The 22,900-nt window shown below is 47.5% G+C and overlaps 1 protein-coding gene across 1 annotated transcript in view; it reads left to right on the top strand.

Moving 5' to 3' along the window:
* Window positions 1-22,900, top strand: part of FKBP4 (FKBP prolyl isomerase 4) — a 503,272-nt gene that overhangs the window by 69,152 nt on the left and 411,220 nt on the right. Inside the window, exon 2 of the mRNA XM_078673725.1 lies at window positions 20,342-20,486. Within this exon, the coding sequence (XP_078529851.1) occupies window positions 20,342-20,486 (145 nt within the window). The remainder of the gene's footprint in view (window positions 1-20,341; window positions 20,487-22,900) is intronic.

Here is a 22,900-nt window from a genome sequence, read left to right on the forward strand (position 1 = left end):
TTGACTTATGAAGGCTCTACCATATCTCTATACCCGGACTTTTCAGCTCGGGTGCAGGAAGCGAGGAAGCACTTTCTGCCTCTGAAGAAGCAGCTGCGGGAACAAGGGCTGGACTACGTGATGTTAAACCCGGCAAAGCTAACGGTCAACAGGAACGGACAGTCTCATTTATTCACAGACCCAGGAGCTCTGCAGAAAGTGCTGAAGGAATGGTCGAAGGAGCGCAGGAAATCACCAGACAGTGATGTTGGCGGAGAGGCCTCGGGCGGAGGCATGGATGACCAGGACTGAGGGTCCGGTCTGGGATGCTGAACTGGTTTGTGGCCAGCTGTGGACGGAGGCTTGCCTGAGGGGCGGCTGCGGGTGCGGACAGGTCAGATATCTGTTGGCTGGGGGGGGGCCGGGATGGGTGTTATGATTGACTTTTTTTAGCTTGTTCTCTTAATGTTTGTGAGCAACCTCCCCCCGCAAGTGGTGACACCGATTGGGGGGACACTGGTTGGGTGGGGAGGGGGTGGGGGGTTGGCTTGGGGTTTTGGACACTTCACGACCTGTTTTGGGGAGGTCTGCTGTGGGTGGGTTGGAGGGGGTTGGGCGGGGAGGGGGTTCAATGTTTAGTTTTTTTTTTTATGCCACTTAGTCCGTTCGCACACATTCCTCGCTCTGAAACTCATTGTGGTTGGGATATGGTTGGAGACAGTTTTGTACTTGAATGGCGCTTGGTGACACAGTGGTAGGCGAGGGGAGAAGCGAATTTAGAGCGCTGACGTTGAATGTCCGTGGGCTGAACGATTTTAGGAAATTGCGCAAAGTCTTGAATTAGCTTACGAGGCAAAATATAGACTTGGCACTCTTGCAGGAGACGCACCTTCCCGACAACAGCCCAAGATTGCTAGCTAGCGGCCTTAAGGGACAGTGCAACGCAGCAGACTTCACATCACATGCACGTGGGGTACTCACATGGGTCAATCCGAAATCGGAATACACTCTGAAACAGTTAGGTGCTGACCCCGGGGGCAGGTTTGTCATGTCCCAGCTGGATGGCAGGGGGATGGATATGCTGGTGGTCAATGTGTACGGTACAAATTACGATTGCCCAGATTTCTACAGGCAGCTGGCGGAGGGTACGCGGGCGTATAACGGCCAGAACGTGCTGTGGGGTGGGGATTTCAATATGACGAGATGTCCCGAGTTGGACAGGTCGAGCGGACCCGATAGGCGTCAGGCGCAGGCGGCGCAATAATTAGACAGGATACTCATTGGCGAGGACCTGGTGGATGTATGGCGCAGTTTATTTCCTGACTTAGGGGGCTACACACACTACTCTGCTTACCACAATATACATACACGTATTGATTATTGGCTCATCTCCACAGGTGCTCTCTCACTGGTGCGTAAGTGTCAGGTTCTCCCCCACACTCTATCGGATCATTCCCCTGTTTTGTTGGCTGTCGCATAGCCGCAGAAAGTGATTCCCCCGTTCACATGCAGATTCCCACCATATTCATTGCTGGATGCACAATTCAGAGAGGAACTGCATGAAGCGATTGAAACGTTCTTTGCAGTTAACATAGGCTCTGTGGACAGCTTTATTACGGTCTGGGAGGCATTCAAGGCCTACATCAGAGGGGTGGACACGAGTAAGCACTCTGGGTACTCCGCTATATACGCCAACGCTTGGCACTGCTGGAGCGGAAATTGGCCGATAGTGAGAAGAGGCAGTTGGGTGGTGACTCAGACGCCATCCGGGAGGAAACTAGGGGGCTGCTTGCGGAATACCAAGGGGAGGCAGATGCGGAGCAGAAACACCTGGGTAAATATGCCACGGCCTGAGTGTACGGGGAGCGGGACAGACTAGGCAGGGTCCTGGCCAATATGGTCAAACAGCAGAGGCGTAGAGTGGCAGTCACAGCTATAAAGTCCAAGGCAGGGGACTCGCTGGCGGATGAGGACGAGATTATAAATAGGTTCAGAGAATACTACTCGGAACGTTACGCTTCGCGTGGGGCAGGTCGGGAGGAAGATCTACTTAATTATTTGGAACACATACAACTGCCATTCTTATCTGATGTCCATAGAGAATTTCTCATGCACCCTATTGAACAAGATGAGATACGTGAAGCTCTGGGCGGGATTGAAGACTTGTAGTGCTCCTGGGGCGGATGGGCTCACTGTGGGCTTTTATAAGACATATCTTGACCTGTTGCTCCCTCACCTCTCGGCCTTATTTGCTGACATGATCGAGACTGGTACTATGCCAGGTTCAATGAGAGAGGCTATCCTAGTGGCAATTCCTAAGCCGGACAAGCCTCCGGAGGAGTGTAGGCCCTACCGGCCGCTGTCGCTCCTGAATGTTGACACGAACATTTATGCTAAAATCTTAGCGACCAGGCTGGTTTGCTGACCCCGGAACTTGTAGCAACTGAACAAGCTGGTTTTGTAGCGGGCAGGAATATTACATACAATCTGAGGACTGTCTTCGGAGCTCTGCAACACACCTCCCAAGAACACAGTGTGATCGCTGTGTTTTTAGATATGGAAAAGGCCTTCGACTCTGAGTGGCCCTTCTTGAAGGCGGTGCTGGCGAGGCTTGGGCTCGGTCAAGGGTTCATACAGAGGATAGCGACGCTCTATGCTGATCCCACTGCACGCGTGAGACTGGGGGACCGGGTCTCGGACCCAATTAATGTACAAAGGGGGACCCGCCAGGGTTGTCCACTGTCTCCTACGCTTTACGCGCTGGTCACTGTACCGCTGGCCTGTGCGATGCGTGAGTATCACAGCCACCGGGGACTCAACTTCCCCAATTATCACCTGGTCCTTACGACCTACGCTGACGACACTTTACTCTGTCAGGGAACCAGAACGGAATTTAGCGCCACTCCTGCGGGAGGTGGTGCGCTTTGGGGCTCTCTCGGGGCTGACGGTGAGTTGGAATAACCTGATTGCGTTTCCTCTCACTGCGGCCTCGGAGCAATTTGAGATGGAATACCCTCTCAGTTGGACCACTGACTCGGTGCGTTATTTAGGTATCCAGCTCCACACGGACCCGGAGGTAGTTATGCGGGAAAATTATGGTACTGCCATTACCCGGCTAGAAGAAAATGTGGACGTTTGGGTGGGTCTCCCTCTCTCGTTGATGGGCAGTAATCTATAATGAAAATGATAGTACTGCCTAGGCTGTTGTTCCTATTTCTTAAAATCCCCATGGTCTTGCCGAAATGTTTTTTTAGTCGGCTGAAGTCGCTCATGATAAAGTTGGCTTGGGCGGGAAAACAGGCCAGGGTGCAGTGGAGCATACTGGTACTGCCGTATCACCTCGGTTGTTTGGGTGCTCCAGATTTTGAACTTTATCTCCTGGTGGCGCAGGGCGCCTATGTTCACAGCTGGATTCATGACAGGGAGAAAGCGCCGTCTATACAACTAGAAAGGCTGTACGCGGCCCCCAAGCCATTGCCAGCCATCATATTTGAACCGGCAGATAGACGTACGGGGATTCTGGACTCCCTAAACTCGCCTAGACATGCATGGCAGGCGTTATTGCAACTGCAGGCTGGGGCGCTCTTATACTCCCCACTGATGCCAATTGAATGGGCGGTCTGGTTGCAGCCCTGCTCGGATTTGGGAGTTATCAAGGCCCTGAACGCTTTAGGTATTCGCACTGCTGGGGATATGTGTGAGAAGGGAAAGTTGAAAACATTCACGGAGGTTACCGCACCAGGCGTTGTTCCTTCTGCCCTTCAACGTTTCCAATATTACCGTGTTAGGGAGGCATGGCGGGAGCAGCTTGGCGACGACTTGAAGGAGCCGGTGGAAATTGTGGCCCGCTCTCATGTGATCAAGTCAACTGCGCCTAGAAAGATGGTTACCACCCTATATAGATTGTTCATATCTGAGAGAGCATCTGGGTATAGCAAAGTTAGAATTGAGTGGCAGAGAGACTTGGAGTGGAGGTACTGCTGCAACAGTACGGGGCGCATCACTCTTAATGGGAGACATAAGTTAATACATTTTAAGTTCCTTAACAGAGTCTACCATACACCGGACAGGCTATGCAGGTTTGGCTTGAGGCCTGATGCAACTTGCGATAGCTGTGGGACTGACAATGCAGGGTTTTTGCATCTAGCGTGGGAGTGTCCTGGGATACTCCGCTGTTGGGACACTGTATTCCACACGATTGGCAGAATTGTAAAGGCAGATATAACACCGTGCCCCGCCCTTGCGTTGCTGGGATACTCTAGGAAGCTCCCGAAGGCTGAGAGGCGACTAGTGGATATGGGAATGTTGATTACAAAAAGGAGACTGGCATCTTCCTGGATGAGGGGTCCACTACCCAAGATGGAGCATTGGGACAGAGACTTAGCCTACTATTGTACACAATCGGAAAATTATAGTGAACTGTTACCACTTAAGAGTAGACCCAAAAACATCTGGAGGTTGTATGCTAACTACAAGGGGCGCCTTACCGCGGCTACAGGTGAGGATGACGAGGACGCAGAACGGGCTAATGCCATCACGTGTTGCGATTTAGTGGGGATGACTGAATCCTCGGACCACCGTCTGACCTCAAGCACTAATGGCCTCTCCTTGCTGATTAGTTACTCTTGTGCCATAAGGGAGGAGCGGGGACTGTACTACAATTTAAGGAGATCAAAGGAACGGGTTGGGCATCTTATGTTGGTTTTTTGGGTTTATTGTGTAATAATGGGTAAAATGTGACGGACATGTATGCTGCTTGTTTTAGTGACGCTTGATAAGTAGTGTGGGAAGCACCACCGCTTGTACGCCGCCCGTCCTCTGGGATGTGGGCTCAAAGGCTGTGTCTTTTTTTTTTTTTTTCTTCTTATCTTTGTTTTTTGAAGTTATGGCCCATTAATGTGTATACTGTGGAGTGGACCCTACTGCTTGTATGTATGCTTTGGTCACAGTTGCAAAAAAAAAAATACAAAAAAATACAAAACCGCAGCAACAGCATAGACTTGGCACCATTCAGACACAATACATACTGCGATATAGTTTCAAGAGATTCCCCCAAGCTGATCGTATGGATTCTACTTCCACACGTACGGTGGCTAATCAGTCCAGAAGTCCCAGCCATTTGCCCCATACACGTTTGTTTATTTGGACACCACCTTGTCTTTAAAAAAAACTTGTTTTTTTTATCCCAATTATATATTACACATTTAAAAGGGACAGGCAAGCTTTCCAGATTATTTACACTTACTTTAAAACAAACTGAGAGGCTCTATTGTTGATGGAGTGTTTTTGACAAGGGATCTTTAAATGTGGGATACCGCCCCCCCCCCTACCACCCCCCCAAACTTCCCATAAGGATTTTGGCCTCTAAAGGGCTAAACTCGGGGAGGGTTGTATGATCGGAAGTATCTAAAGAATTGGGTGGAGGGCAAGGAGTATGTCTTTTGAAGGTATTGGAATGAGGACAGGTGCTCCCCCCCCCCCCCATACATCTCCCAAGCAGGACACGTCAATGAGGTCCCATTTATGGAACCCTGGCAACTTCGCATCCTCCTGTGACCATGTGCCATGCCATAATGGTGTTTGAAATGAGAGTTTATTGTCCCATTGAACATCTCTCAGCATGGAGGCCATACCAGGAGTACTGTGCGGGTAATTGGTGGCAGGGTGCTTGGAATTGGGACCCCATAGAGCATGGCCTGAAAGTGGGGGAATCCGATGCTTTCTAGCTCCAGTCGATAAATGGGGTCTGACCACCCTCCATTGTACCAGTCATGGATCACTAAAAGGCGCATGGCCAGGTAGTACAGGAACGGATTTGTCATTCCCATCTCCCCATCGTATGTGGGCCATTGACACGTTGTGAGAGCCAACTGTGATCTTGCTGCGCCCCATAGGATAGCTGTGATTAGACCATCTGGCTCGCAGAACCAGTTGCAAGGGAGGTGAAGTGGAAGGTTTTGAATAATGTAGAGAAGACTGGGAAGAATCATCATCTTAGAAAGTGTGACCCTGTCTAGGGGGTTTAACTGGAGGGTCTGCCAGTGACTGAGGTCTTGCTTCACACATTTTAGGAGTGGAGTGAGATTAAGGGACCAGATCAAATCAGGAAGGAGGCCACCCAAATCTCAAGATATTTGAATGAGAGCCTATGCAAGGGAATAGTTGCCTGCCAGTCCACACATTTCCTTGAAACCTGGAGTGGTATCACAGTGGATTTAGCCGGGTAAAGACGCAGCCCTGATGCCTGTTCGAAACAGTGAAGTATGTGGAGAGCTCCCGGCCCTGACCGGGCCGAGTCGGACGGATAGAGGAGAACGTCATCGGCATAGAGGGCAATGTGGTACTCATGAGATTCCTGCCAACGCCAGCCCTGGATCCGGTCATCACTGCAGATAGGATACGCCAGGGGTTCAATCGCGAGGGCGAATAGGAGAGGAAAAGTGAATATTTTAAATACAATGGTACAAGGGGAAAATAGGAAATTCCAAGTTGGATATCAAATTCTGTGCACTGTGGTGGTGTGCTTGAAGTTGCCTTTTGGGCTGCTTCGTTCTTTTGACTGGGCACTGGACACAATGAAAATGCAAGCATATTGCTAGACGGCCATTTGATCTTTCTGGATAACTTGCTTTTTGGTTCCAAGATGGATCCTGCAATTCAGGTGGAACTACAACCCATGGTAGTTGCTAACCTGCTGCATTCTCTGCATTGAGATAGATCGAGTAGGCTCCCTCCGGCGGCGCAGGTCATACATTTATACGTGACATGAGGTTTTCAGAGCAATTGGATGGCTTGGTTGCCTCGAGCGAGACTCCATTGTTGAAGGGTTTGCTGGGTGGCATAATGTCTCCAAACTCAGTAATGTGATGTTCTGTGCCTGGTCCACCTAAGTCTGCCAGTCAAACGTATGTTTATTTAGACCTTGGTCTTTAAAACATTTGCACAGTAAAACCGTTCCTTTGAAATTACATAGGACAACAAAACCATTCAGCCTAAAACCATTTCTATATCCACAGTAAAATTCCATTAAATTGATGCTCCCCAAAAATGCTCTACTTTAGCTAAAACTTCCCTCAGACAAAAAAAATCTCCCCAAGGCACAGGATACATCTAAAACCGCATGCCCAATAAAAAATTGCCTTTTTGCTGCCTTTCTTTGATGCCATACTTTAGCAAGATTGGTCTCCATGAGTGTTCGGTTTGCTATGAACCACATACCATCCAATAAAATGTGCATTAGATCCCCTTTCGTATAAAGACCACATTTATATATTTTGTAAATGTCCAAAAAGGAGACTTGAGCGTGAGATGTTAAAACCTGATTAGCACCATACCTGAATTTCAAAAGGCTCAATTTAAGATGTGCATTTGGTAACTGCAGGAAAGTGCCCCTTTTTGCATGGTCACCCACTAACATTTTGCCTGAGATCCGATGCACTTTGACTGAGTGTGCCCTGGGTCCCTTCCAATCAGGTGCCCAGGGCCTGTGTTCTTTCCCAAAACTGTACCGTTGCTCCCACAATTGGCACACCTCTACCCCACTCATAAGTCCCTTGTAAAAGATACCAATGGTACCAAGGGCCTTGTGACCAGACAGGGTCCCTTTGGGCTTCAGCATGTATTGCGCCACCCTAAAGGACCCCACAACACCCACATACACCCTACCACTGCAGGCTCTGTGTTGTGTTGTAGCTAAACCAAGAGTCTACATGACACACCTTTCAGAGTGCCATGCCTACACACCACTTCCTATGGTCACCCCTCTTGCAGGCCTTACAGCCCTTAGGCAGGGTGCACTATACAACAGGTGAGGGCATAACTGCATGAGCAGTATGCCCCTACAGTGTCCTAGTCCATTCATGGACACTAAGTGCAGTGAAGCCATTTTGAGTGCATGGGCTGGGAGTTTGTCAATACAAACTCCACAGCTCCATGATGGCTTTACTGAAGACTGAAGTTTGGTATAAAAAATCTCATCATAATAAACCCACACTGATGACCGTGATGGATTTATTCTAAAATGCATACGGCTCTGAAAACGACCAACTTCTATTGTATTGGCTGACCATTCCCTGCCAACCACCACCAGACAGGTTTCTGTCCTCATGAGGTGAGAGCCTTTGTGCTCTCTGAGGTCAGAAACAAAGCCTGCTCTGGGTGGTGTTGCTTATCACTTCCCACTAGCAGGAACAGCAGGGCTTGGCAGTGAGCCTCAAAGGCCCTCACCCTGTGTTAAGCTGATTTGGGCAGCTCTAACTAGTAGAGATGCTTGATCCTGAACCCAGCCTTGGAGTGCCCAACTAACTGTGTCCCGGTATCCCCCCCACTATCCAACTCGCCTCGTCAGTCATTGGATTCCTTCAGCCAGTCTTCTGTAACGTAATAGGCCTGTAGCCGTTATTTCCAACCAAGGATCTGCATTGATTTCTACAGTGCACCCAATGCTTTCTGTACACCTTGCTGCACCTGTGCAGCTTTGGTGCTATTTGGTGGCCCCTTCAGTGCTGGCTTCCACCCCAGGGCTTGCGTTTCTGAACCACAGGTACTGTGCATCTTCCAGTTGCCCCCGCTCCCACAGGCTAATATTGGGCCCAGGGACCTCGGCATCCGGCCGGCCCAGTGCTGTTGGTGGTGCAGTACCTACCTTGACCCTACCCGTTCCCAATGTTGGTCAAACCCTTCGAAGACTGAACTTGTAAATCGAATGCTTACCTGAAAATTACTTACCTATCTTTCAAAGGCTCCATTGGTTTGTGTCTGTATTGTACGAAGTGCTGATTCTGAGAATAATACCAAGTATCTTTTTGACATTGAAAAGTATTACATGCACCTTTAAAGTATTTATAATGCTGATTGCTTTAATACCAACTGCACATTGAAAGTATTGCATTTCTCTGAATAGTCTAGTTACCTGTAACTGAGTTCTACTTGATTCCTAAAATAAAAGTAACTAAATTAATATTTTTACAAACATTGGCCTGGAGTTAGTCATTGAGTGTGTGTTCTTGTATGACTATGTACAACAAATGCATTCACACTACCCTCTGATAAGCCTAACTGATCAGCCCATCTACAACTAAATTGAGAGTAAGGTATTTTCTACTTTATCTTTCGCTATACCTTTGTAGACTTCCTGGACTCTGAGCACACTATATCTCTTTTTGTTATAGTATATACAGAGCCAGCTTCCAACAGTAAGCTATCTGGTTAGGGGAAAGTTTCCACCTCCAGCCATGATGTCATCAGAAAAGATACTGATTTCTTGTACCTTAAATCTGTCAGATCGTCCTCTCTAGGCAATGCTTTTGTCAAGTTTCAAAACTCTGCTTCACTAACTTTAATTAGATGTATCATATTGCCTTTTATTTACAGTTTCTTACATAGGTCATCGATCCTTGCCCTGGTGAGTTTTTCCAGTGTAATTCACTATACATAATTTCGTTTTTGCAGAGGGTCGATATTTCTAGGACCTCATGTCTGTCTATTCTAGACCAGAATTTTAACGTTTCCGCGGAAGCTAAATAGTTCCATGCAGTGAGGGCTATTTCTGTCCTAAAGGCCTGGACCATATTAGAGGGCGGTAAGGAAAGTAATCTTTTTAAACTCCTACCCTCCTCGGGATTCCAGTTTATTTTCCCACTTTGACAAAGTACTTCTACGCCATATTGGAACTGTGGGTGGATCATCTCCTGATACGTCGCCAATACTGGTCTTCAAGAGAGACCTCCATACATTTTATAAAATGTATTGAGTCTCCCTACTGAAGAAGGGGCTTTTGCCTGTGAGAAATCGATGTGTTCTTTGCATGACAGGTTCCTTGCAAGCCACATCCCTAAATACTTCAAGCTCCCAAAAATCCTTAAAATGTTACTAGACCCGTATGCAGGGCTGTGACCTGAATAATCTACTCGACCTTACTCATGTACTTGACCCATATGAATGTTTCTCAGTTCATGTTTCAACACTCGCTTTTAATGTATTACTAAAGCATGATTTTGATACATGATTTCATTTACGGAGTGCATATTTTCCATTGAAAGGCCCTCAAACTTTCCCACTAACATGCAGTTTTACTGATAATGATATAGAGCATACAAACAATTGATTGAAATTGGGTTTCAGCAAAAATGTTTATCCTTTACACATCACCAAGTTAAGTGTTCTGATTTGTTTTCATCCTAGCAAAAACTTTTTTGAATACACAGATTTACTAAAAAGTGCTTTCATTACTACTAAAACACATTTTGAAATGTTTGTACAGTTAATTTACAAGCTTTTCAAATGCTGTATGCTAAAAAAAAACCTGACTCATACAGCCTTTTATTTCACATTCTTTGTACAGCACGATTATCACTGTTTACTTTGCTGCTTTTTAGGTTATGCCTGCACAGTGCTTGCACTGTGCTTGAGAAATCTATTGTTTTAATACAAACTTAAAAGGGACTTACATCCCACCTCCTCTCTTTCCTGGTTTCTCATTGGTTACTGTGCATGCCACTTACTCCTCCATTTCTATTGGCTGTAGCATATTTTCCTGCATTTACCAATGCTTGTCCCTCATCTGCTTCTATTATCAGATTCCCGCCACCGAAATACTTTTAAGATCCGCTTTGATGGAACTATATTTTCATAAAGTTTTGCCTTTTACTCTTGCAGCATATTTGTATAGTAAATTATCACCTGGAGAGTAAGTGATTTGCAAAACATCACAGGATGTTGCACGGCGCCACCGAGACTTGAACTGGGATCTCCAGCTCTCAAGTCAGCAGCTCTAGCTGCTGCGCCTCATCCTCTCCACTCCATTGTTATCTGTCAGGGAGCTCTTTTCTTCTGCCTGATGATTGATGAAAACAGTTCTTCATTCATTACATAGGCGAAACCGATGCATTACCAATGCTTGTTTTATCCTGGAGGTTTAATTTTCTTTTCCTTACTGTGAATTGTATGACATAAGCTGACATTTGACCTCTTTCCCTGAAGGAAGAGTAAATGTTACAAGTTTAAAACCAGATTTAAAGGCATCTTTAAAGCTCATTCTCTTTGAGAGAACAGTTCACCTGTTCTTTATTAGCTTGTCAGAACAGGGTAGTAGGCTCACCCCGAATCAATTAGCCCTAGTGAGTGGGTGAGTAGATTTGTCTAAGCCTGTACTTGTACGTTTTAAGTCTCGATTTTAGCATTGTTTAGTAAATAATTAAACTTTACCTTCTCATTCCCAAATGGAAGTACTTTGGTTTTCTCCAGGTTTATTATTAGTTTTTTCATATTATATTAATCCGCAAAGGCATCTTACTTCCTCTGTAGGCCAATTTCTGTAAAAAATCCATGATCGCTTAATCATCTGCATAGAGAAGACAACTTCTGTTCACCACTACTTTTGGGGCTAAAGTGTTTTTTTTTTTTTTTTTTTTTTAAACAGAATTTATTTTTCAAGTTGCACATATATTGCAGAGCCCTGCATCCCAGAGTCATCTGCGCAATCAACCCACACAGATATGATGACTTTGACTTTTTCCAATGTTGCCCGAACACATTTATGCAACAAATAAATTGAAAGCCCCAACTCCCCCACCCTCTTATCCCCCCCATTGCAAAAGGTTTGCTCAGACCTGCCCCCCCCACATACGTGAAAAGCCAGGCGACTGGAACTCCCCGAGTCCCTCTGCTTTTGCACCTCCACCCCCCTACATCATAGCCATAACCTCACAAAATAACAATGAATGAGTTTCCTCCGCCGGTGGCGATTCTAGCATCAGACCTCGATAGTCCGCCCAGCATCTCCAGATTTTGTAGTGCTTGCGTGGGCATCCCCTCGCAACAAAGATAGGCTGTTCCAACCTCATACAGAATTCCAGCCCATACTTCCATGCGGCTAAAGACGGGGCCCTAGGTGCCTTCCATGCCCTGGCGATGTCCATCTTTGCCAGTGTGAAACCCAACAGCAAGAGGTGTCTCTTGTAAGTATTACCGCCTATCCCCTCCATGACGTGCAGCAAGGCCAATTGTGGTGTGCGTGAGAGCCTCCACCCCAGTACTTCCGATAGACAGTAAAACACCCCCCTCCAAAAATGATCCAAGGACAGACAATGCCGTACCGTGTGAATAAATGTGCCCTCCCGCCCGCAGCGAAGACACTCGGGGAGGCAATCAACCCCACCCTCCACAAGCGGACCCATGTATAGTAGACCCTGTGAAGGTACTTAAACTGGACAAGGTGGAGTCGCATAGCTATAGCCGCACCCCGCGGTGCAGCCAGGGCCTCCGTCCAGTCCTCCTCCTCCAATGAACCCACGTCGTTCTCCCAGTCCCCCAGAGCTTCTGCAGTGTAGAGGACCAGGGATTGGTATATACGGAAAATGTTTCGGTCTGGCAAGTCTCCCATGAAAACCTTTGCTTCTACTGAACTGAATTCCGTCAGGGACTCCAAGCCCTCTAGGCTGGGGGATAGGGCATGCCTAAATTGAAGATAGCGAAAGAACTGGGACCGTGACATATGAAACTCTGCCTGAAGATCTTGGAAGGATTTGAGTGTCAGGCCCCTCATGACAACCCCAAGTGCTGAGATGCCTATATTGTCCCACCCCAGAAACCCTGGCAAAGCCGCCAATTGAGGTAGGCGCCCATTGTTCCAGAGGGGGGTCTCCCTAGTCCAGGTTTTCCACCAACCCATTCGTCGCAGTGCCAGTCTCCAAATCAGAAATACCACCCTCGTAACAGCCGTCGGAGAGTCCCTCAAGGGCGCCGAGTAGAGAATTGTGTGTAATGAATAGTGCCCCATTAGCCATCGCTCGACAGCATATGTCTGGTCTCCTCTGTCACTGTACCACCACTCATTGAGGACCAACAGATGCAAAGCTTGGTAATATGATAGGACATCAGAGGATGCTAGACCCCTGCAGCATGTTGACAAGAAACATGTACGCAGAGCTACGCGCACTTTACCCCCCCTCCCATTAGAACTGCCCAAGCGCTGCATTCACCTGTCGGAAACCATCGGGCGAGATCTGATATGGATGGTTTTCCAGCTGGTAGAGGAGCGCCACCATTTTGAAGATTGCCGACCTGCCATACAGTTATAGGGGCATACGAGACCAGGACTTGAGGTCTTCCTGAGTCTGTGCTTAAACGGGAGCCAAATTTCGCTCCCAGGAGATCACGGGGACATCTGACAAGAACACCCCTAGATATTTCAGTCCCCCCACGTGCCCAAGCCCGTCTGCTCTCTCAGAAGCCATATAGTCGATTTGCTGAGGTTCATATAAAGCCCCGAGGTCTGCCCAAAAAGCGGCATAATTCGCAGCAGCCGTGGCCCCGTCCTATCTATACCGTAAGGAAGAAGAGGACCTCGTCCGCATACAATGTGATCCTGTCAGACAGGCCCGGGGCCCATTCAAAACCCCCGAACCTGCGCATCTATATGCAGCTAGAGGCTCCATGGCTAGCGCAAACAAATATGGGGACAGGGGGCAGCCCTGCCTCGTGCCCCGTCAGATGGAGGATGCTGCCCCAGCCATCCGCACCAAAGCCGTCAGATGTGTGTACAGAAGCGTAAGGTAGGAGAGAAAGCGTGGTCCAAAGTTGAGTCGTCTCAACAGAGCAAAGCGATAAACCCAACTTAGGTAATCAAACGCCCTGTCCATGTCGGCCAATAAGAGCGCCGCTGGTACCCCCAGCCGCCAGGCAGCTGCTATCACCACATGCGCTCGCCTAATATTGTGCCTGGTTGCTCTCTGAGGCATAAATCCAGCCTGGTCCGGATGCACCAGGGCGAAGATGTGGAGCAAAAGGCGATTGGCCAAGGCCTTGGCCAAGACCTTAGTCTCCACATTTAAAAGAGAAATAGGACGGTACGAAGCATGCTGCTCCGGCGGCCTGCCCGGTTTATGGAACACCACCACCTCCGTGTTTCCCCAATCCGGAGAGAGCAAGCCCCGCTCTCGAGCCTCCTCTATTATGGAGCGAAAATGAGGGGCCAACTGTACAAAATAGTTCCGAAAGAATTCACTATGGAATCCATTGGGTCCTGGCACCTTCCCGGAGTTAAGTTCCCCCAATGCCGTACCCAGTTCTTCGTCTGTCAATGGGAGCTCCAGTTGGTCCCTCACCTCATCTGACACTGTTTTGTGCGGTAGATCAGGGATAAATTTGTCTAGAACGGCAGGCGATAGGCATTCCTTGGGCGCATATAGGGCCGCATAATTCTCTGCGAAGCTTTCCCCAATGGCCGGGGGTCCGTGATAGGTTCTCCCGCCTGGTCTGCCATGCCTGGCAGGGCCTGGGAATGGAAGGTTCCCTGACAGTCGATGCAGCATCTTGACAGACTTATCTCCCCACTGATACACTCTACCGCGCGTCGCTAGCAAGGCCTGACGGGCCTCGTCCATCAGTTCGCCGCATAGCTCTGCTGGGCCACCAATAATTGCCTCCGAAAATGGCCCCCTCCTGCTTCGCAGCTCCTGCACTCAAGGGCTTCCATTTCCAGTTCCGCCCGCCGTAACCCCTCTCTGTTTCCTACACGCTGCCGTGCACCAAGAAATATCCACCCCCCTCAGAGTGGGCTTTAGAGCCGCACCGGAGACGGAACCCGTATTAGTTGTCAAGTAGTGGTTAATGGCGTCGCACATATATTCTCTGTATTCGCCATTCTGCAGATACCATACTGAGAGGCGCCACCTAAACGGCTGTCGTCCTCGCCCAGTCCGAAGCGTAAGAGCTATCGGGGAATGGTCAGAGAGTCCCCAGGGCAGGATCTCCGCCGACACCACCCTTCAAACTGCCGTCCTGGGGACAAAGAGGTAGTCCAGTCTGGAATACGAGTCATGCACCATAGATGCATAGGTGAATTCCCGGCGATCGGCATTTAGGCGCTGCCACACATCAGTCCAGTCAAGTCCCGTCACTAAGGAGCATTCTCGTGGTGTGGCCCCCCTCCTGTCCACCCCCAGCCTGCCATCTATCCCTGGTCTGCTCCTTAACGTCATTCCAGTCTCCCCCGAACACCGATAGAATATCCAGCATGTTTGTCCATAGAGCCATCAATCGTTCCACTAAATTCCACTGCAGAGGGGGAGGGGCATAGACACTGCCCAGCACCAGGGGGTCTGCCCAAATCTTACCTTGAAGGAATAAGTAGCGCCCCTGTGTGTCGGACCACTGCCTATCATGGGTAAAAGGAACCCTGCGGTGTATCCGAATCGCCACCCCCGTGAACCCCTTGTGAAGCCGGAGTGGAAGACCTCCTGAAAGCCAAATCGCTGAAGGCAGAGCGCCTACGTACCCATGAGGTTTGTTTCCTGTAGCATGAGTAGATCGGCCCCGCTTACTTAGCGTAGCGGGGTCCCGCGTTTAATTTTATCCATGGCACTGCGAACGTTCCAACTAATAATACGGAGAGTACCTGGTGTCACGTGCTCTCCTCTGGGCGTACTAGCCATCTGGGCGGACATCTACACCAATAGCCATTGTGGGGACATTTAGGTACAAAGGAGAAGAGCAGTAGCCGTGCGATCCAACAAACCCCCACCCTATAACTCAAGAACATTGAAGCATCTGTCGTGGTGGGGCTAGACCCGGATCCCCAACGGGAGACCGGAGTGTGCTCCAACCAATGGATCCCCAACATTCATCCCCTAGTCCCTGGGCATGCCCCACGCCGACAAGGGCCCGGCAGACCAGCATTAAACAGTTTAACAATGTAGAACTCCGCAGCTCCTCGTGCACCCGTTCATCAATCTGCCGATAACTGGCGCCCAGGCACCGAGCCGCCCCCAGGTGATGCGCCACAGGACCGGGAGCGACGCCGCGACCATCTGTTACCCTTCAGTTGCCCCCGGGGACCTCTCCGGGCTATCTCGCTAGATGAGGAATCCGATTCTCTCCCAGGTGGCGTGTGGACCCTCGCCCGCACTGTCTCATCTGTCCATTTAAACACCTCCTCCGGAGTGTCGAAAAAGTGTGTGCAGGAGCGGTACACCACTCGAAGGCGGGCAGGGAACAGGAGAGCTTAGGGAAGCTTGAGGTCCCTCAGGCGGGCCTTCGCTGCCATGAACGACTGTCACTGCTGTTGCACAAGACGCGTGTGGTCAGGGGAAATGAGGATGCGCAAATTATCGTAAAGAAGGGGCTCTTTGACCCGGTCCTGCTTCAATATAGTGTCCCAATCGTGATGGTTCAAGAGTTTAACAATCACTGGCCGCGGGTGAGCTCCCACTGGAGGCTTCTGTTTGAGTGCCCTGTGGGTCCGCTCGACAACGAAGCAGCAGGTTAGGGCCTCCAGGGGAATCCAACTCTACAGCCACTGCGTGATGAAGTGTTCAATATTGCCCCCCCTCGCAGCCCTCCAGAAATCCCACGAATCTGAGGTTATTGCGTCGAGCCCGCCCCTCGGCATCCTCCGCTCGTAAGGTGAGCCCTTTCTGCACTTTTTCCATGGCCGTGACTTTGATCTTTAGTGCGGCAACATCATCTTCCTCTCCGGAGATACGAGTCTCGGCATCAGTGATGCGTGATACTGCGTTGCGCAAGTCTTGCCTCAACAGCATAACATCTGAGGCAACTGTCCCTATTTTCGCATCCAGCATGTCTCTAGATTGAGTGATGGCTGCCATGAGTGCTGCATTGTCGGGTACCGTCCCCGCTTGTCCGGCTGGCCGCCGCCCCCGCTCCAGTATATTTGTCTTTGGGGCCCTGCTTTTTCGAGCCACCCCCTCCCTTGTCGCGCATCATGGCCACCTTCGTCACTTGTCACACGAGCCAAGGGAGATTAGAGGAGAGAACCGGAACAATAGCTGCTTTACCGCGGGCCCCGGCGGCCGGACTGACCGCCGATCGGGATCCGGTGGTGCGCCGCCCCACGACTAAGGCCAACGCGCGACTACGGAGTCTGTGCCGCAGCAGGCCCAACCAGTGTCCCCAGGCAACTCTGTGCGGCGCGACTGTCTGCCGAAACTGCTGCGCCCACGGAGCACCAGCAGATCCCCCCCGTATACCCGCAATACCTCGACTCTCTCAGCCGCACCACATTGCGTGCCCCCCCCCCCCCCAGCGTGCCCCGAGTGGCGCTGGTCACACAGTTCCTGATAGCACCCCCACGGCCCGATGGACCGCCGATGGGTGTGCTCTGCGTAGCTGGAAGGGGGGGGGGGGTAAATCTGATGCCTTGAATGGGCCTATAGATCCTCCGCAAGCCTTTGCCGCCATACTCCGCGAGGCGACCTAACTGCTAAGTGCCCGCTGCTCGGACCGGCCCCACCTCTGGCAACGCCGTTGAGCAGCAGGCAGCTCACCGCCAGTTTCTTCAGCCCAGATATCGGTCTCCGGAGCGTTTCATACTGCTCCCGCTCAGTGAGCCAATGCCAATACTGCCGCTCTCTCCTCCTCAGCGGGCGGCTGCTGATTGTTAGTGCGGCCGCCCAACCAGCCAGGTCTCGCCACCGCGCGACCCCGCTTCCGTCCGCTCGAAGATATGCCGTTGCTGATCTAGGGTGCGGCCCAGGACTGCCCAGTTCAACACCGCTCAAGCCACAGGACTATTGAAACGCCCTTGGCGAGCAATTCGTCGTCGTCGGACCAGGATAAATTACGGATATATGGCCACGTCCACCATGTTGGCTTGCCAAACCACCCCCCTCCAGTGCTAAAACTTTTAGTTAGGCCTAAAATTTTTGTTAGATCTGCCAGAAAATGAAGAACCATATTGGCGCCAGAACCCAACCATGTCTGGGGTCATTCCTAATATTTGTTCTCAGTGAGAGAGACCCATCGACCTCTAATTCCACCTGTGCCTAGTTGTCTATCTGCACTCCAGCAGGGTCCTGAGTAAAACATACGGAATGTTATAGTTTTTTAGGGCTTCCCATAACTAGGCCTGATAAACTGAATTCAAGGCAGAGCGGAAGTCCACAAAACAATAACACTCCGTGTTGCTGTAGAATCTAGAGATTTATTTTAGCTATAGCCCATAAACTTTAACAGCAGTCTGCTGTTGATTGTCCCCCTTTCAATCACCCTTGCTCTATGGGGATTACCTAGTTCATTTCAGTCCATTCTTTGAAAAACCCCAGAAAGATTTTGAACAAGTTTATTTGCCTGTAACTTCCTGTGGCGGCATCATCATCTTTTGTGTACAGGAGTTTAATCACTTTCCCCTTCTATCTATCTGGAAAATTCCTGTTGAAGTAATTTCTTGGAATAATAAATGAAGCAGGCTAAACCACCAATCGATCTTCATTGTTATTATTACTGCCGGCAGGTTACCCGGACTGGCTTCTTTAGTAAGCTTTAACGATGAAAAAGTCTTCTAAATAGTTTCTCCTGAGAATAATTATTTCATTTCATTGTTTGTTTAGTGTAGCCAGACAAGTTCAAGTTTATTTTATTTGCATAGTTACTGAAAACCATTGCAATACAGTAAAAAGCCACTAAAACCATAAATATAGTGCTATGCATACGTAACTGATAGTAGCACCTTACAGACATGAACCAGTTAAAAATAGATGATCATAAGCATTTGATAATTCTCAATGTAATTCAAATGAGCAGTATTTTTATATAACAGCCGCCGTACTCTTCACAGAGGGCAAAGTGTGCTATGTGCAAAAAGTGCTTCACGTATTTATCGTGCTAAATCTCAGGAATCCTTCCCAGCATGATTCACTCACCAAAATAAAGTCGATCGATCCTAAGTGTAATATTTCAGCCTGCCACCCACTAAAGTGCAAGATGCCCATGTGAGGCATCTTGCACTTGTATCTACCAGCCCCTCCCTCAAGTTTACTTTCAATGTTCTATGATTGTTTTGAAGTAGCAATGCTAGCCAACAAGGCTACTGTCTATGATTAAAAGGTGGAACGATGTCCGGGACAGCAAGCCTCTAGTTCTAAGTGAAGTGCAAATAGCGCAAAGTGCAAGATGCGTTGGAGCCTGAAGTACCAAGATAACAGGGTTCGACCTCTCCACGTAGTTGAACCCATTGAGATGACCAGGAGCAGATGTGGTTTAGGTCTCCCACTTTTGTGCAAGATTGGTTGTGGTCAAGGCGCCTTGTCTTGTTTTGGAATTTTCCTACCCACCAGTGCAAGGAACATTACCAATAGACAGTTGAATTGTGGATCCTCCGGCGTGAAGCAGGCCGGCACAGCCTACCTCCACATGTGGATCCTTCTTTGGATGAAATGGGCCTCAAGCAGCTGCCTCCTTTCTCCAGTAGTACTTTGCAAGTCCAACGAGGGCTAGTTGTCGCTCCTTTGTTGTACATTTGCTCCAGGTACATAACCCATGCTTTCTCTCCCACCTGACATTTCAGCTTTCCACTGCTCTTTGGTAGCCCACGTTTACAAGTTCCATAAATGTTTTTAATATAATTTGTCTGAGTTGTTTCTAGCATAGTTTTCCAACATTTTTCCTGATTGCCCCGTTTCTTGCCAGATATCCGTCTTTTAAGCTTTTTTCACTGAACATTTTTCACAGCACTGCAGAATGAATTTCATCTACATAAGAATTGGCTCTTTCACTATCTGCAGTCATGGCGTTCACTTAGCCCTTGTTTCTCGGAGACTGATCCTCTCGCTCCAACTTAAAGCAAATTGGTCTGTCAGCCAACTAAACCGCAAGAAAGCCTAGCCACATATTGTGCGAGTATCATGACAGTCAAACGTTTGGTAGCACAAACCTCACCCAGTGGGGTAGGGTGACAGTGAATGTTGCCCTGTGATTTCATTACTATTTTTTCTTAAAGTTCTAGATGTTAAGGGTTTGAAAACAATTATTGACCTTTAAAAGCTAATTGTAAAGAGGGATATCTCCAGGAAGTAGTGAGCGTAAAGAGGCCGTGATTGTGAGCCAGTGGATCCGCAGCATGGATAAATGCACAATGAAAGTTCCCATTTACAGAACCAGAGGTTGTCCACAAAGGCATGCCAAAGTATGGGGCCAATGTAAATTCATCTTAATATTAATGTCTAAGAGAAACTACTTGAGCGTTAACAAGTTTCCTTATGTGTAATGACACTTGGGTCCTACCAGTACTCTAACCTTGTAATGCCTTATTTGTGTATTGCACTAATCAAATGCAGCTGCTAATTTCTTCCTTTTATTAGATGTGTTAGTACAGTGTCCGATAAATCTAATAAGTGTAATTGATACAGATGGCCCTTTTTTTAACGCAAGTGCTATGAAAGTTTCTAATTTCTTCCTTTTATTAGATGTGTTAGTACAGTGTCCGATAAATCTAATAAGTGTAATTGATACAGATGGCCCTTTTTTTAACGCAAGTGCTATGAAAGTTTCTTATAAAGACTGTCTGTTTTCTTTAGAGGTGCATTTTTGGATGGCATGCTTTATAACTGCTCAATTTATTTTTCAGCTAATCAAAAAAGAAGGCTCTGGTGATGAGACCCCTATGATTGGAGATAAAGTGAGTGTCCATTACACAGGCTGGTTGCTGGACCGGTCCAAATTTGACTCCAGTCGCGATCGTGCAGACAAGTTCTCCTTTGACTTAGGAAAAGGTACTGTTTTATTACCTTACGTTAGGTAAATGTATTATGTTAATCTAACATCTAACACTGTTATGCCAGCTCTTGAATTTATTGATTTATTGGATGAGGTCAATGAATGTAGCCTCCTTAAGCCCTTTCTCTGCATGCAAATGCTAGGATTCTTTGGACCATTTACCCATGTAAAACTCTTGATTTGAAATGCAGACCCTCAAATTGCCTCTGTCCATTTGTTTAGTAGTCTTCTTGCTTTAATTTCCTGACCCCGTTCTATCTGTGAGTTTCTGCACTCTAGTCTAACATTGCCTTCGGATGGAGGACCGGTCATCCCCTAGCTCAATTAATTCTTAGTGAAATTTCTTATTGTGAAAAAAAGTTTATTCCCTTTAGTTTGTTACATTAGTCTAAAATGTTACTACTTTTTATATGGTATGGTTCCGTTTTTGTGTTAATAGATAGTGCTTTAATCATACTGCTTGTTTAAATGTGATGAAATAGATAGTGTAAAATAAAAAAAGACAACCCTTGATATTATCAAGCAACCCAACATCTAAATAGAATTACCGGAACATGTGCACCCTGTGCAAGTGGTAGCATCCAAACCAAATTGACCAAAACTTTTGTAAAAGAGTAATTTAGTTGAGGAAAACTCTTAACAAATGCTATGAATACAACCATATTGGCTCTGTGTAATGCCATACAAAAAAGTTGAAAAGGAAGAAAAAGTAAGAAAACCCTCTTCACTTACTATCCAAACCTCCTTTCCCCGCAACCCTCTCGGTAAGAATGTGCAGATCACAAGAGGGAGTCTTCACACCCTGGCTAACAGTTCAGGGGCTGTTTGTGCACACTCAGATTCTCTCACCCTTATTAAATGAGTCTTGAATGTTATGCACTTAAACAACCAAAACAGTTCTGATGACACTTGGTGGGTTAGTTGGAAAACATAATCCATCCAATTTCAGAAATGTTGCTTAAATATCCTCTGGCAGGCCTAAACTGAACAGCATAGACCACGCTGATTTATTAAGCCATAAGCCAAAAATAGAAATCCATGTGGGATTAGGTCTAATCATAAGACAAAAAAGCAAGGTATAAGCACAGCAAATAAACCTAGAACAATATACCTTGACTAATGGACATAAAACTGCATATATACTTCTTGGAGAGTTTGATGTATTAATGTTTCAGTCTTGGATTCAAGCAAGTTTTCCAGTAACGGTTCAGGGTCACACTGTTCTTGAAGGGTATTTTTTTTACTCTCATGCTTCATCCCGTATCTCAAAAGACTAGATATTGGGAATGCCGGAATTTACCCCGGGTGGGTGTTGTCCCATTGCTAGAAAGCCTTTGCAAATTCTTACTGGTTTGTTCGAATAATCTTACAAAATATTTTTATGCCTTTCCATTATAACTGTTTATATTTCCACATGTGGACAAACCGTAGTGACGTTGTAGAGGTCTGAAGACAAACACTCTTGGATGCTTTGCCTTTCGAATCTGGGGTAGACACTACTCATCCTCTTTTTCAAAATTCTTTCAAAGATCTCTGTCAATGAGCATGGGATCTAGGGTTCAAAAAATTCCCAACATAACTTTGCATGATCTTGCTCTCCTTAAATGATTCCAGGAATACATAAGCGACCTCTGAATCCTCTTTGTAATTTTAAACTAACTAGCACCAAATTTCTGCAATTATACCTCTTGACCTGTATATTTATTATTCTCCAGTATTAGGGGTGTCTTTCATAGATTCACATGCTTGAATATTCCCCGTCGTCGAAGTGGGAGTCCCACGGTACATAGAATAGCAGTAATATATACATATATACATAAAAATTACCATAATTACATATATACATACATAAAATGCAGTAGACAAATATATAGTTTAAAAGTACCATAGAACAGAATAGGCCCATAGAAAGCCTAAGGGAGAACTCACTTTAGTAACATATCAGTGTCATTATGTATTGGTCCACATTCTAGCCAATCAGGCTGTAGCTCCCTCTAGAACCTTCTCCTCAGAAGCCCAATTCCTCAGATTTTCTACCGCACGTCGTGTGAAGGGAGTCTCCCTGAGCTCTGCTCAGTTTTTTTCTTCAAACATAGCTGTTTTTCTTCTCAGATGTCTTCCTCAAGGAAATCTTTGTTCAAGCCTTGTCCATCTTGTGGAAAACTGCGTCTCTTTCATTAAGATCCTCACAGTAAATGTATTTACTGTCTCTACCCGGACCATGAAGTGAAGAACTGTAAGTACTGCCGTACCTTTCCACCTAAAACTTTAAGGGACAGAGAGGCCCGTCTCCTTTTGTGGCTACAGAAGTTGAAGACAACTGATACGGTGCTCTCGGAGGTTGAGAGTGTCTCTTCTTTCCAGTCTAAGACCTCTCAGAAGCGTGGGTCGGAGACGGAGATGCCTTCTC

The sequence above is a fragment of the Lissotriton helveticus genome, chromosome 1_1, assembly GCF_964261635.1.
Source record: "Lissotriton helveticus chromosome 1_1, aLisHel1.1, whole genome shotgun sequence".
Lineage (NCBI taxonomy): Eukaryota > Metazoa > Chordata > Amphibia > Caudata > Salamandridae > Lissotriton > Lissotriton helveticus.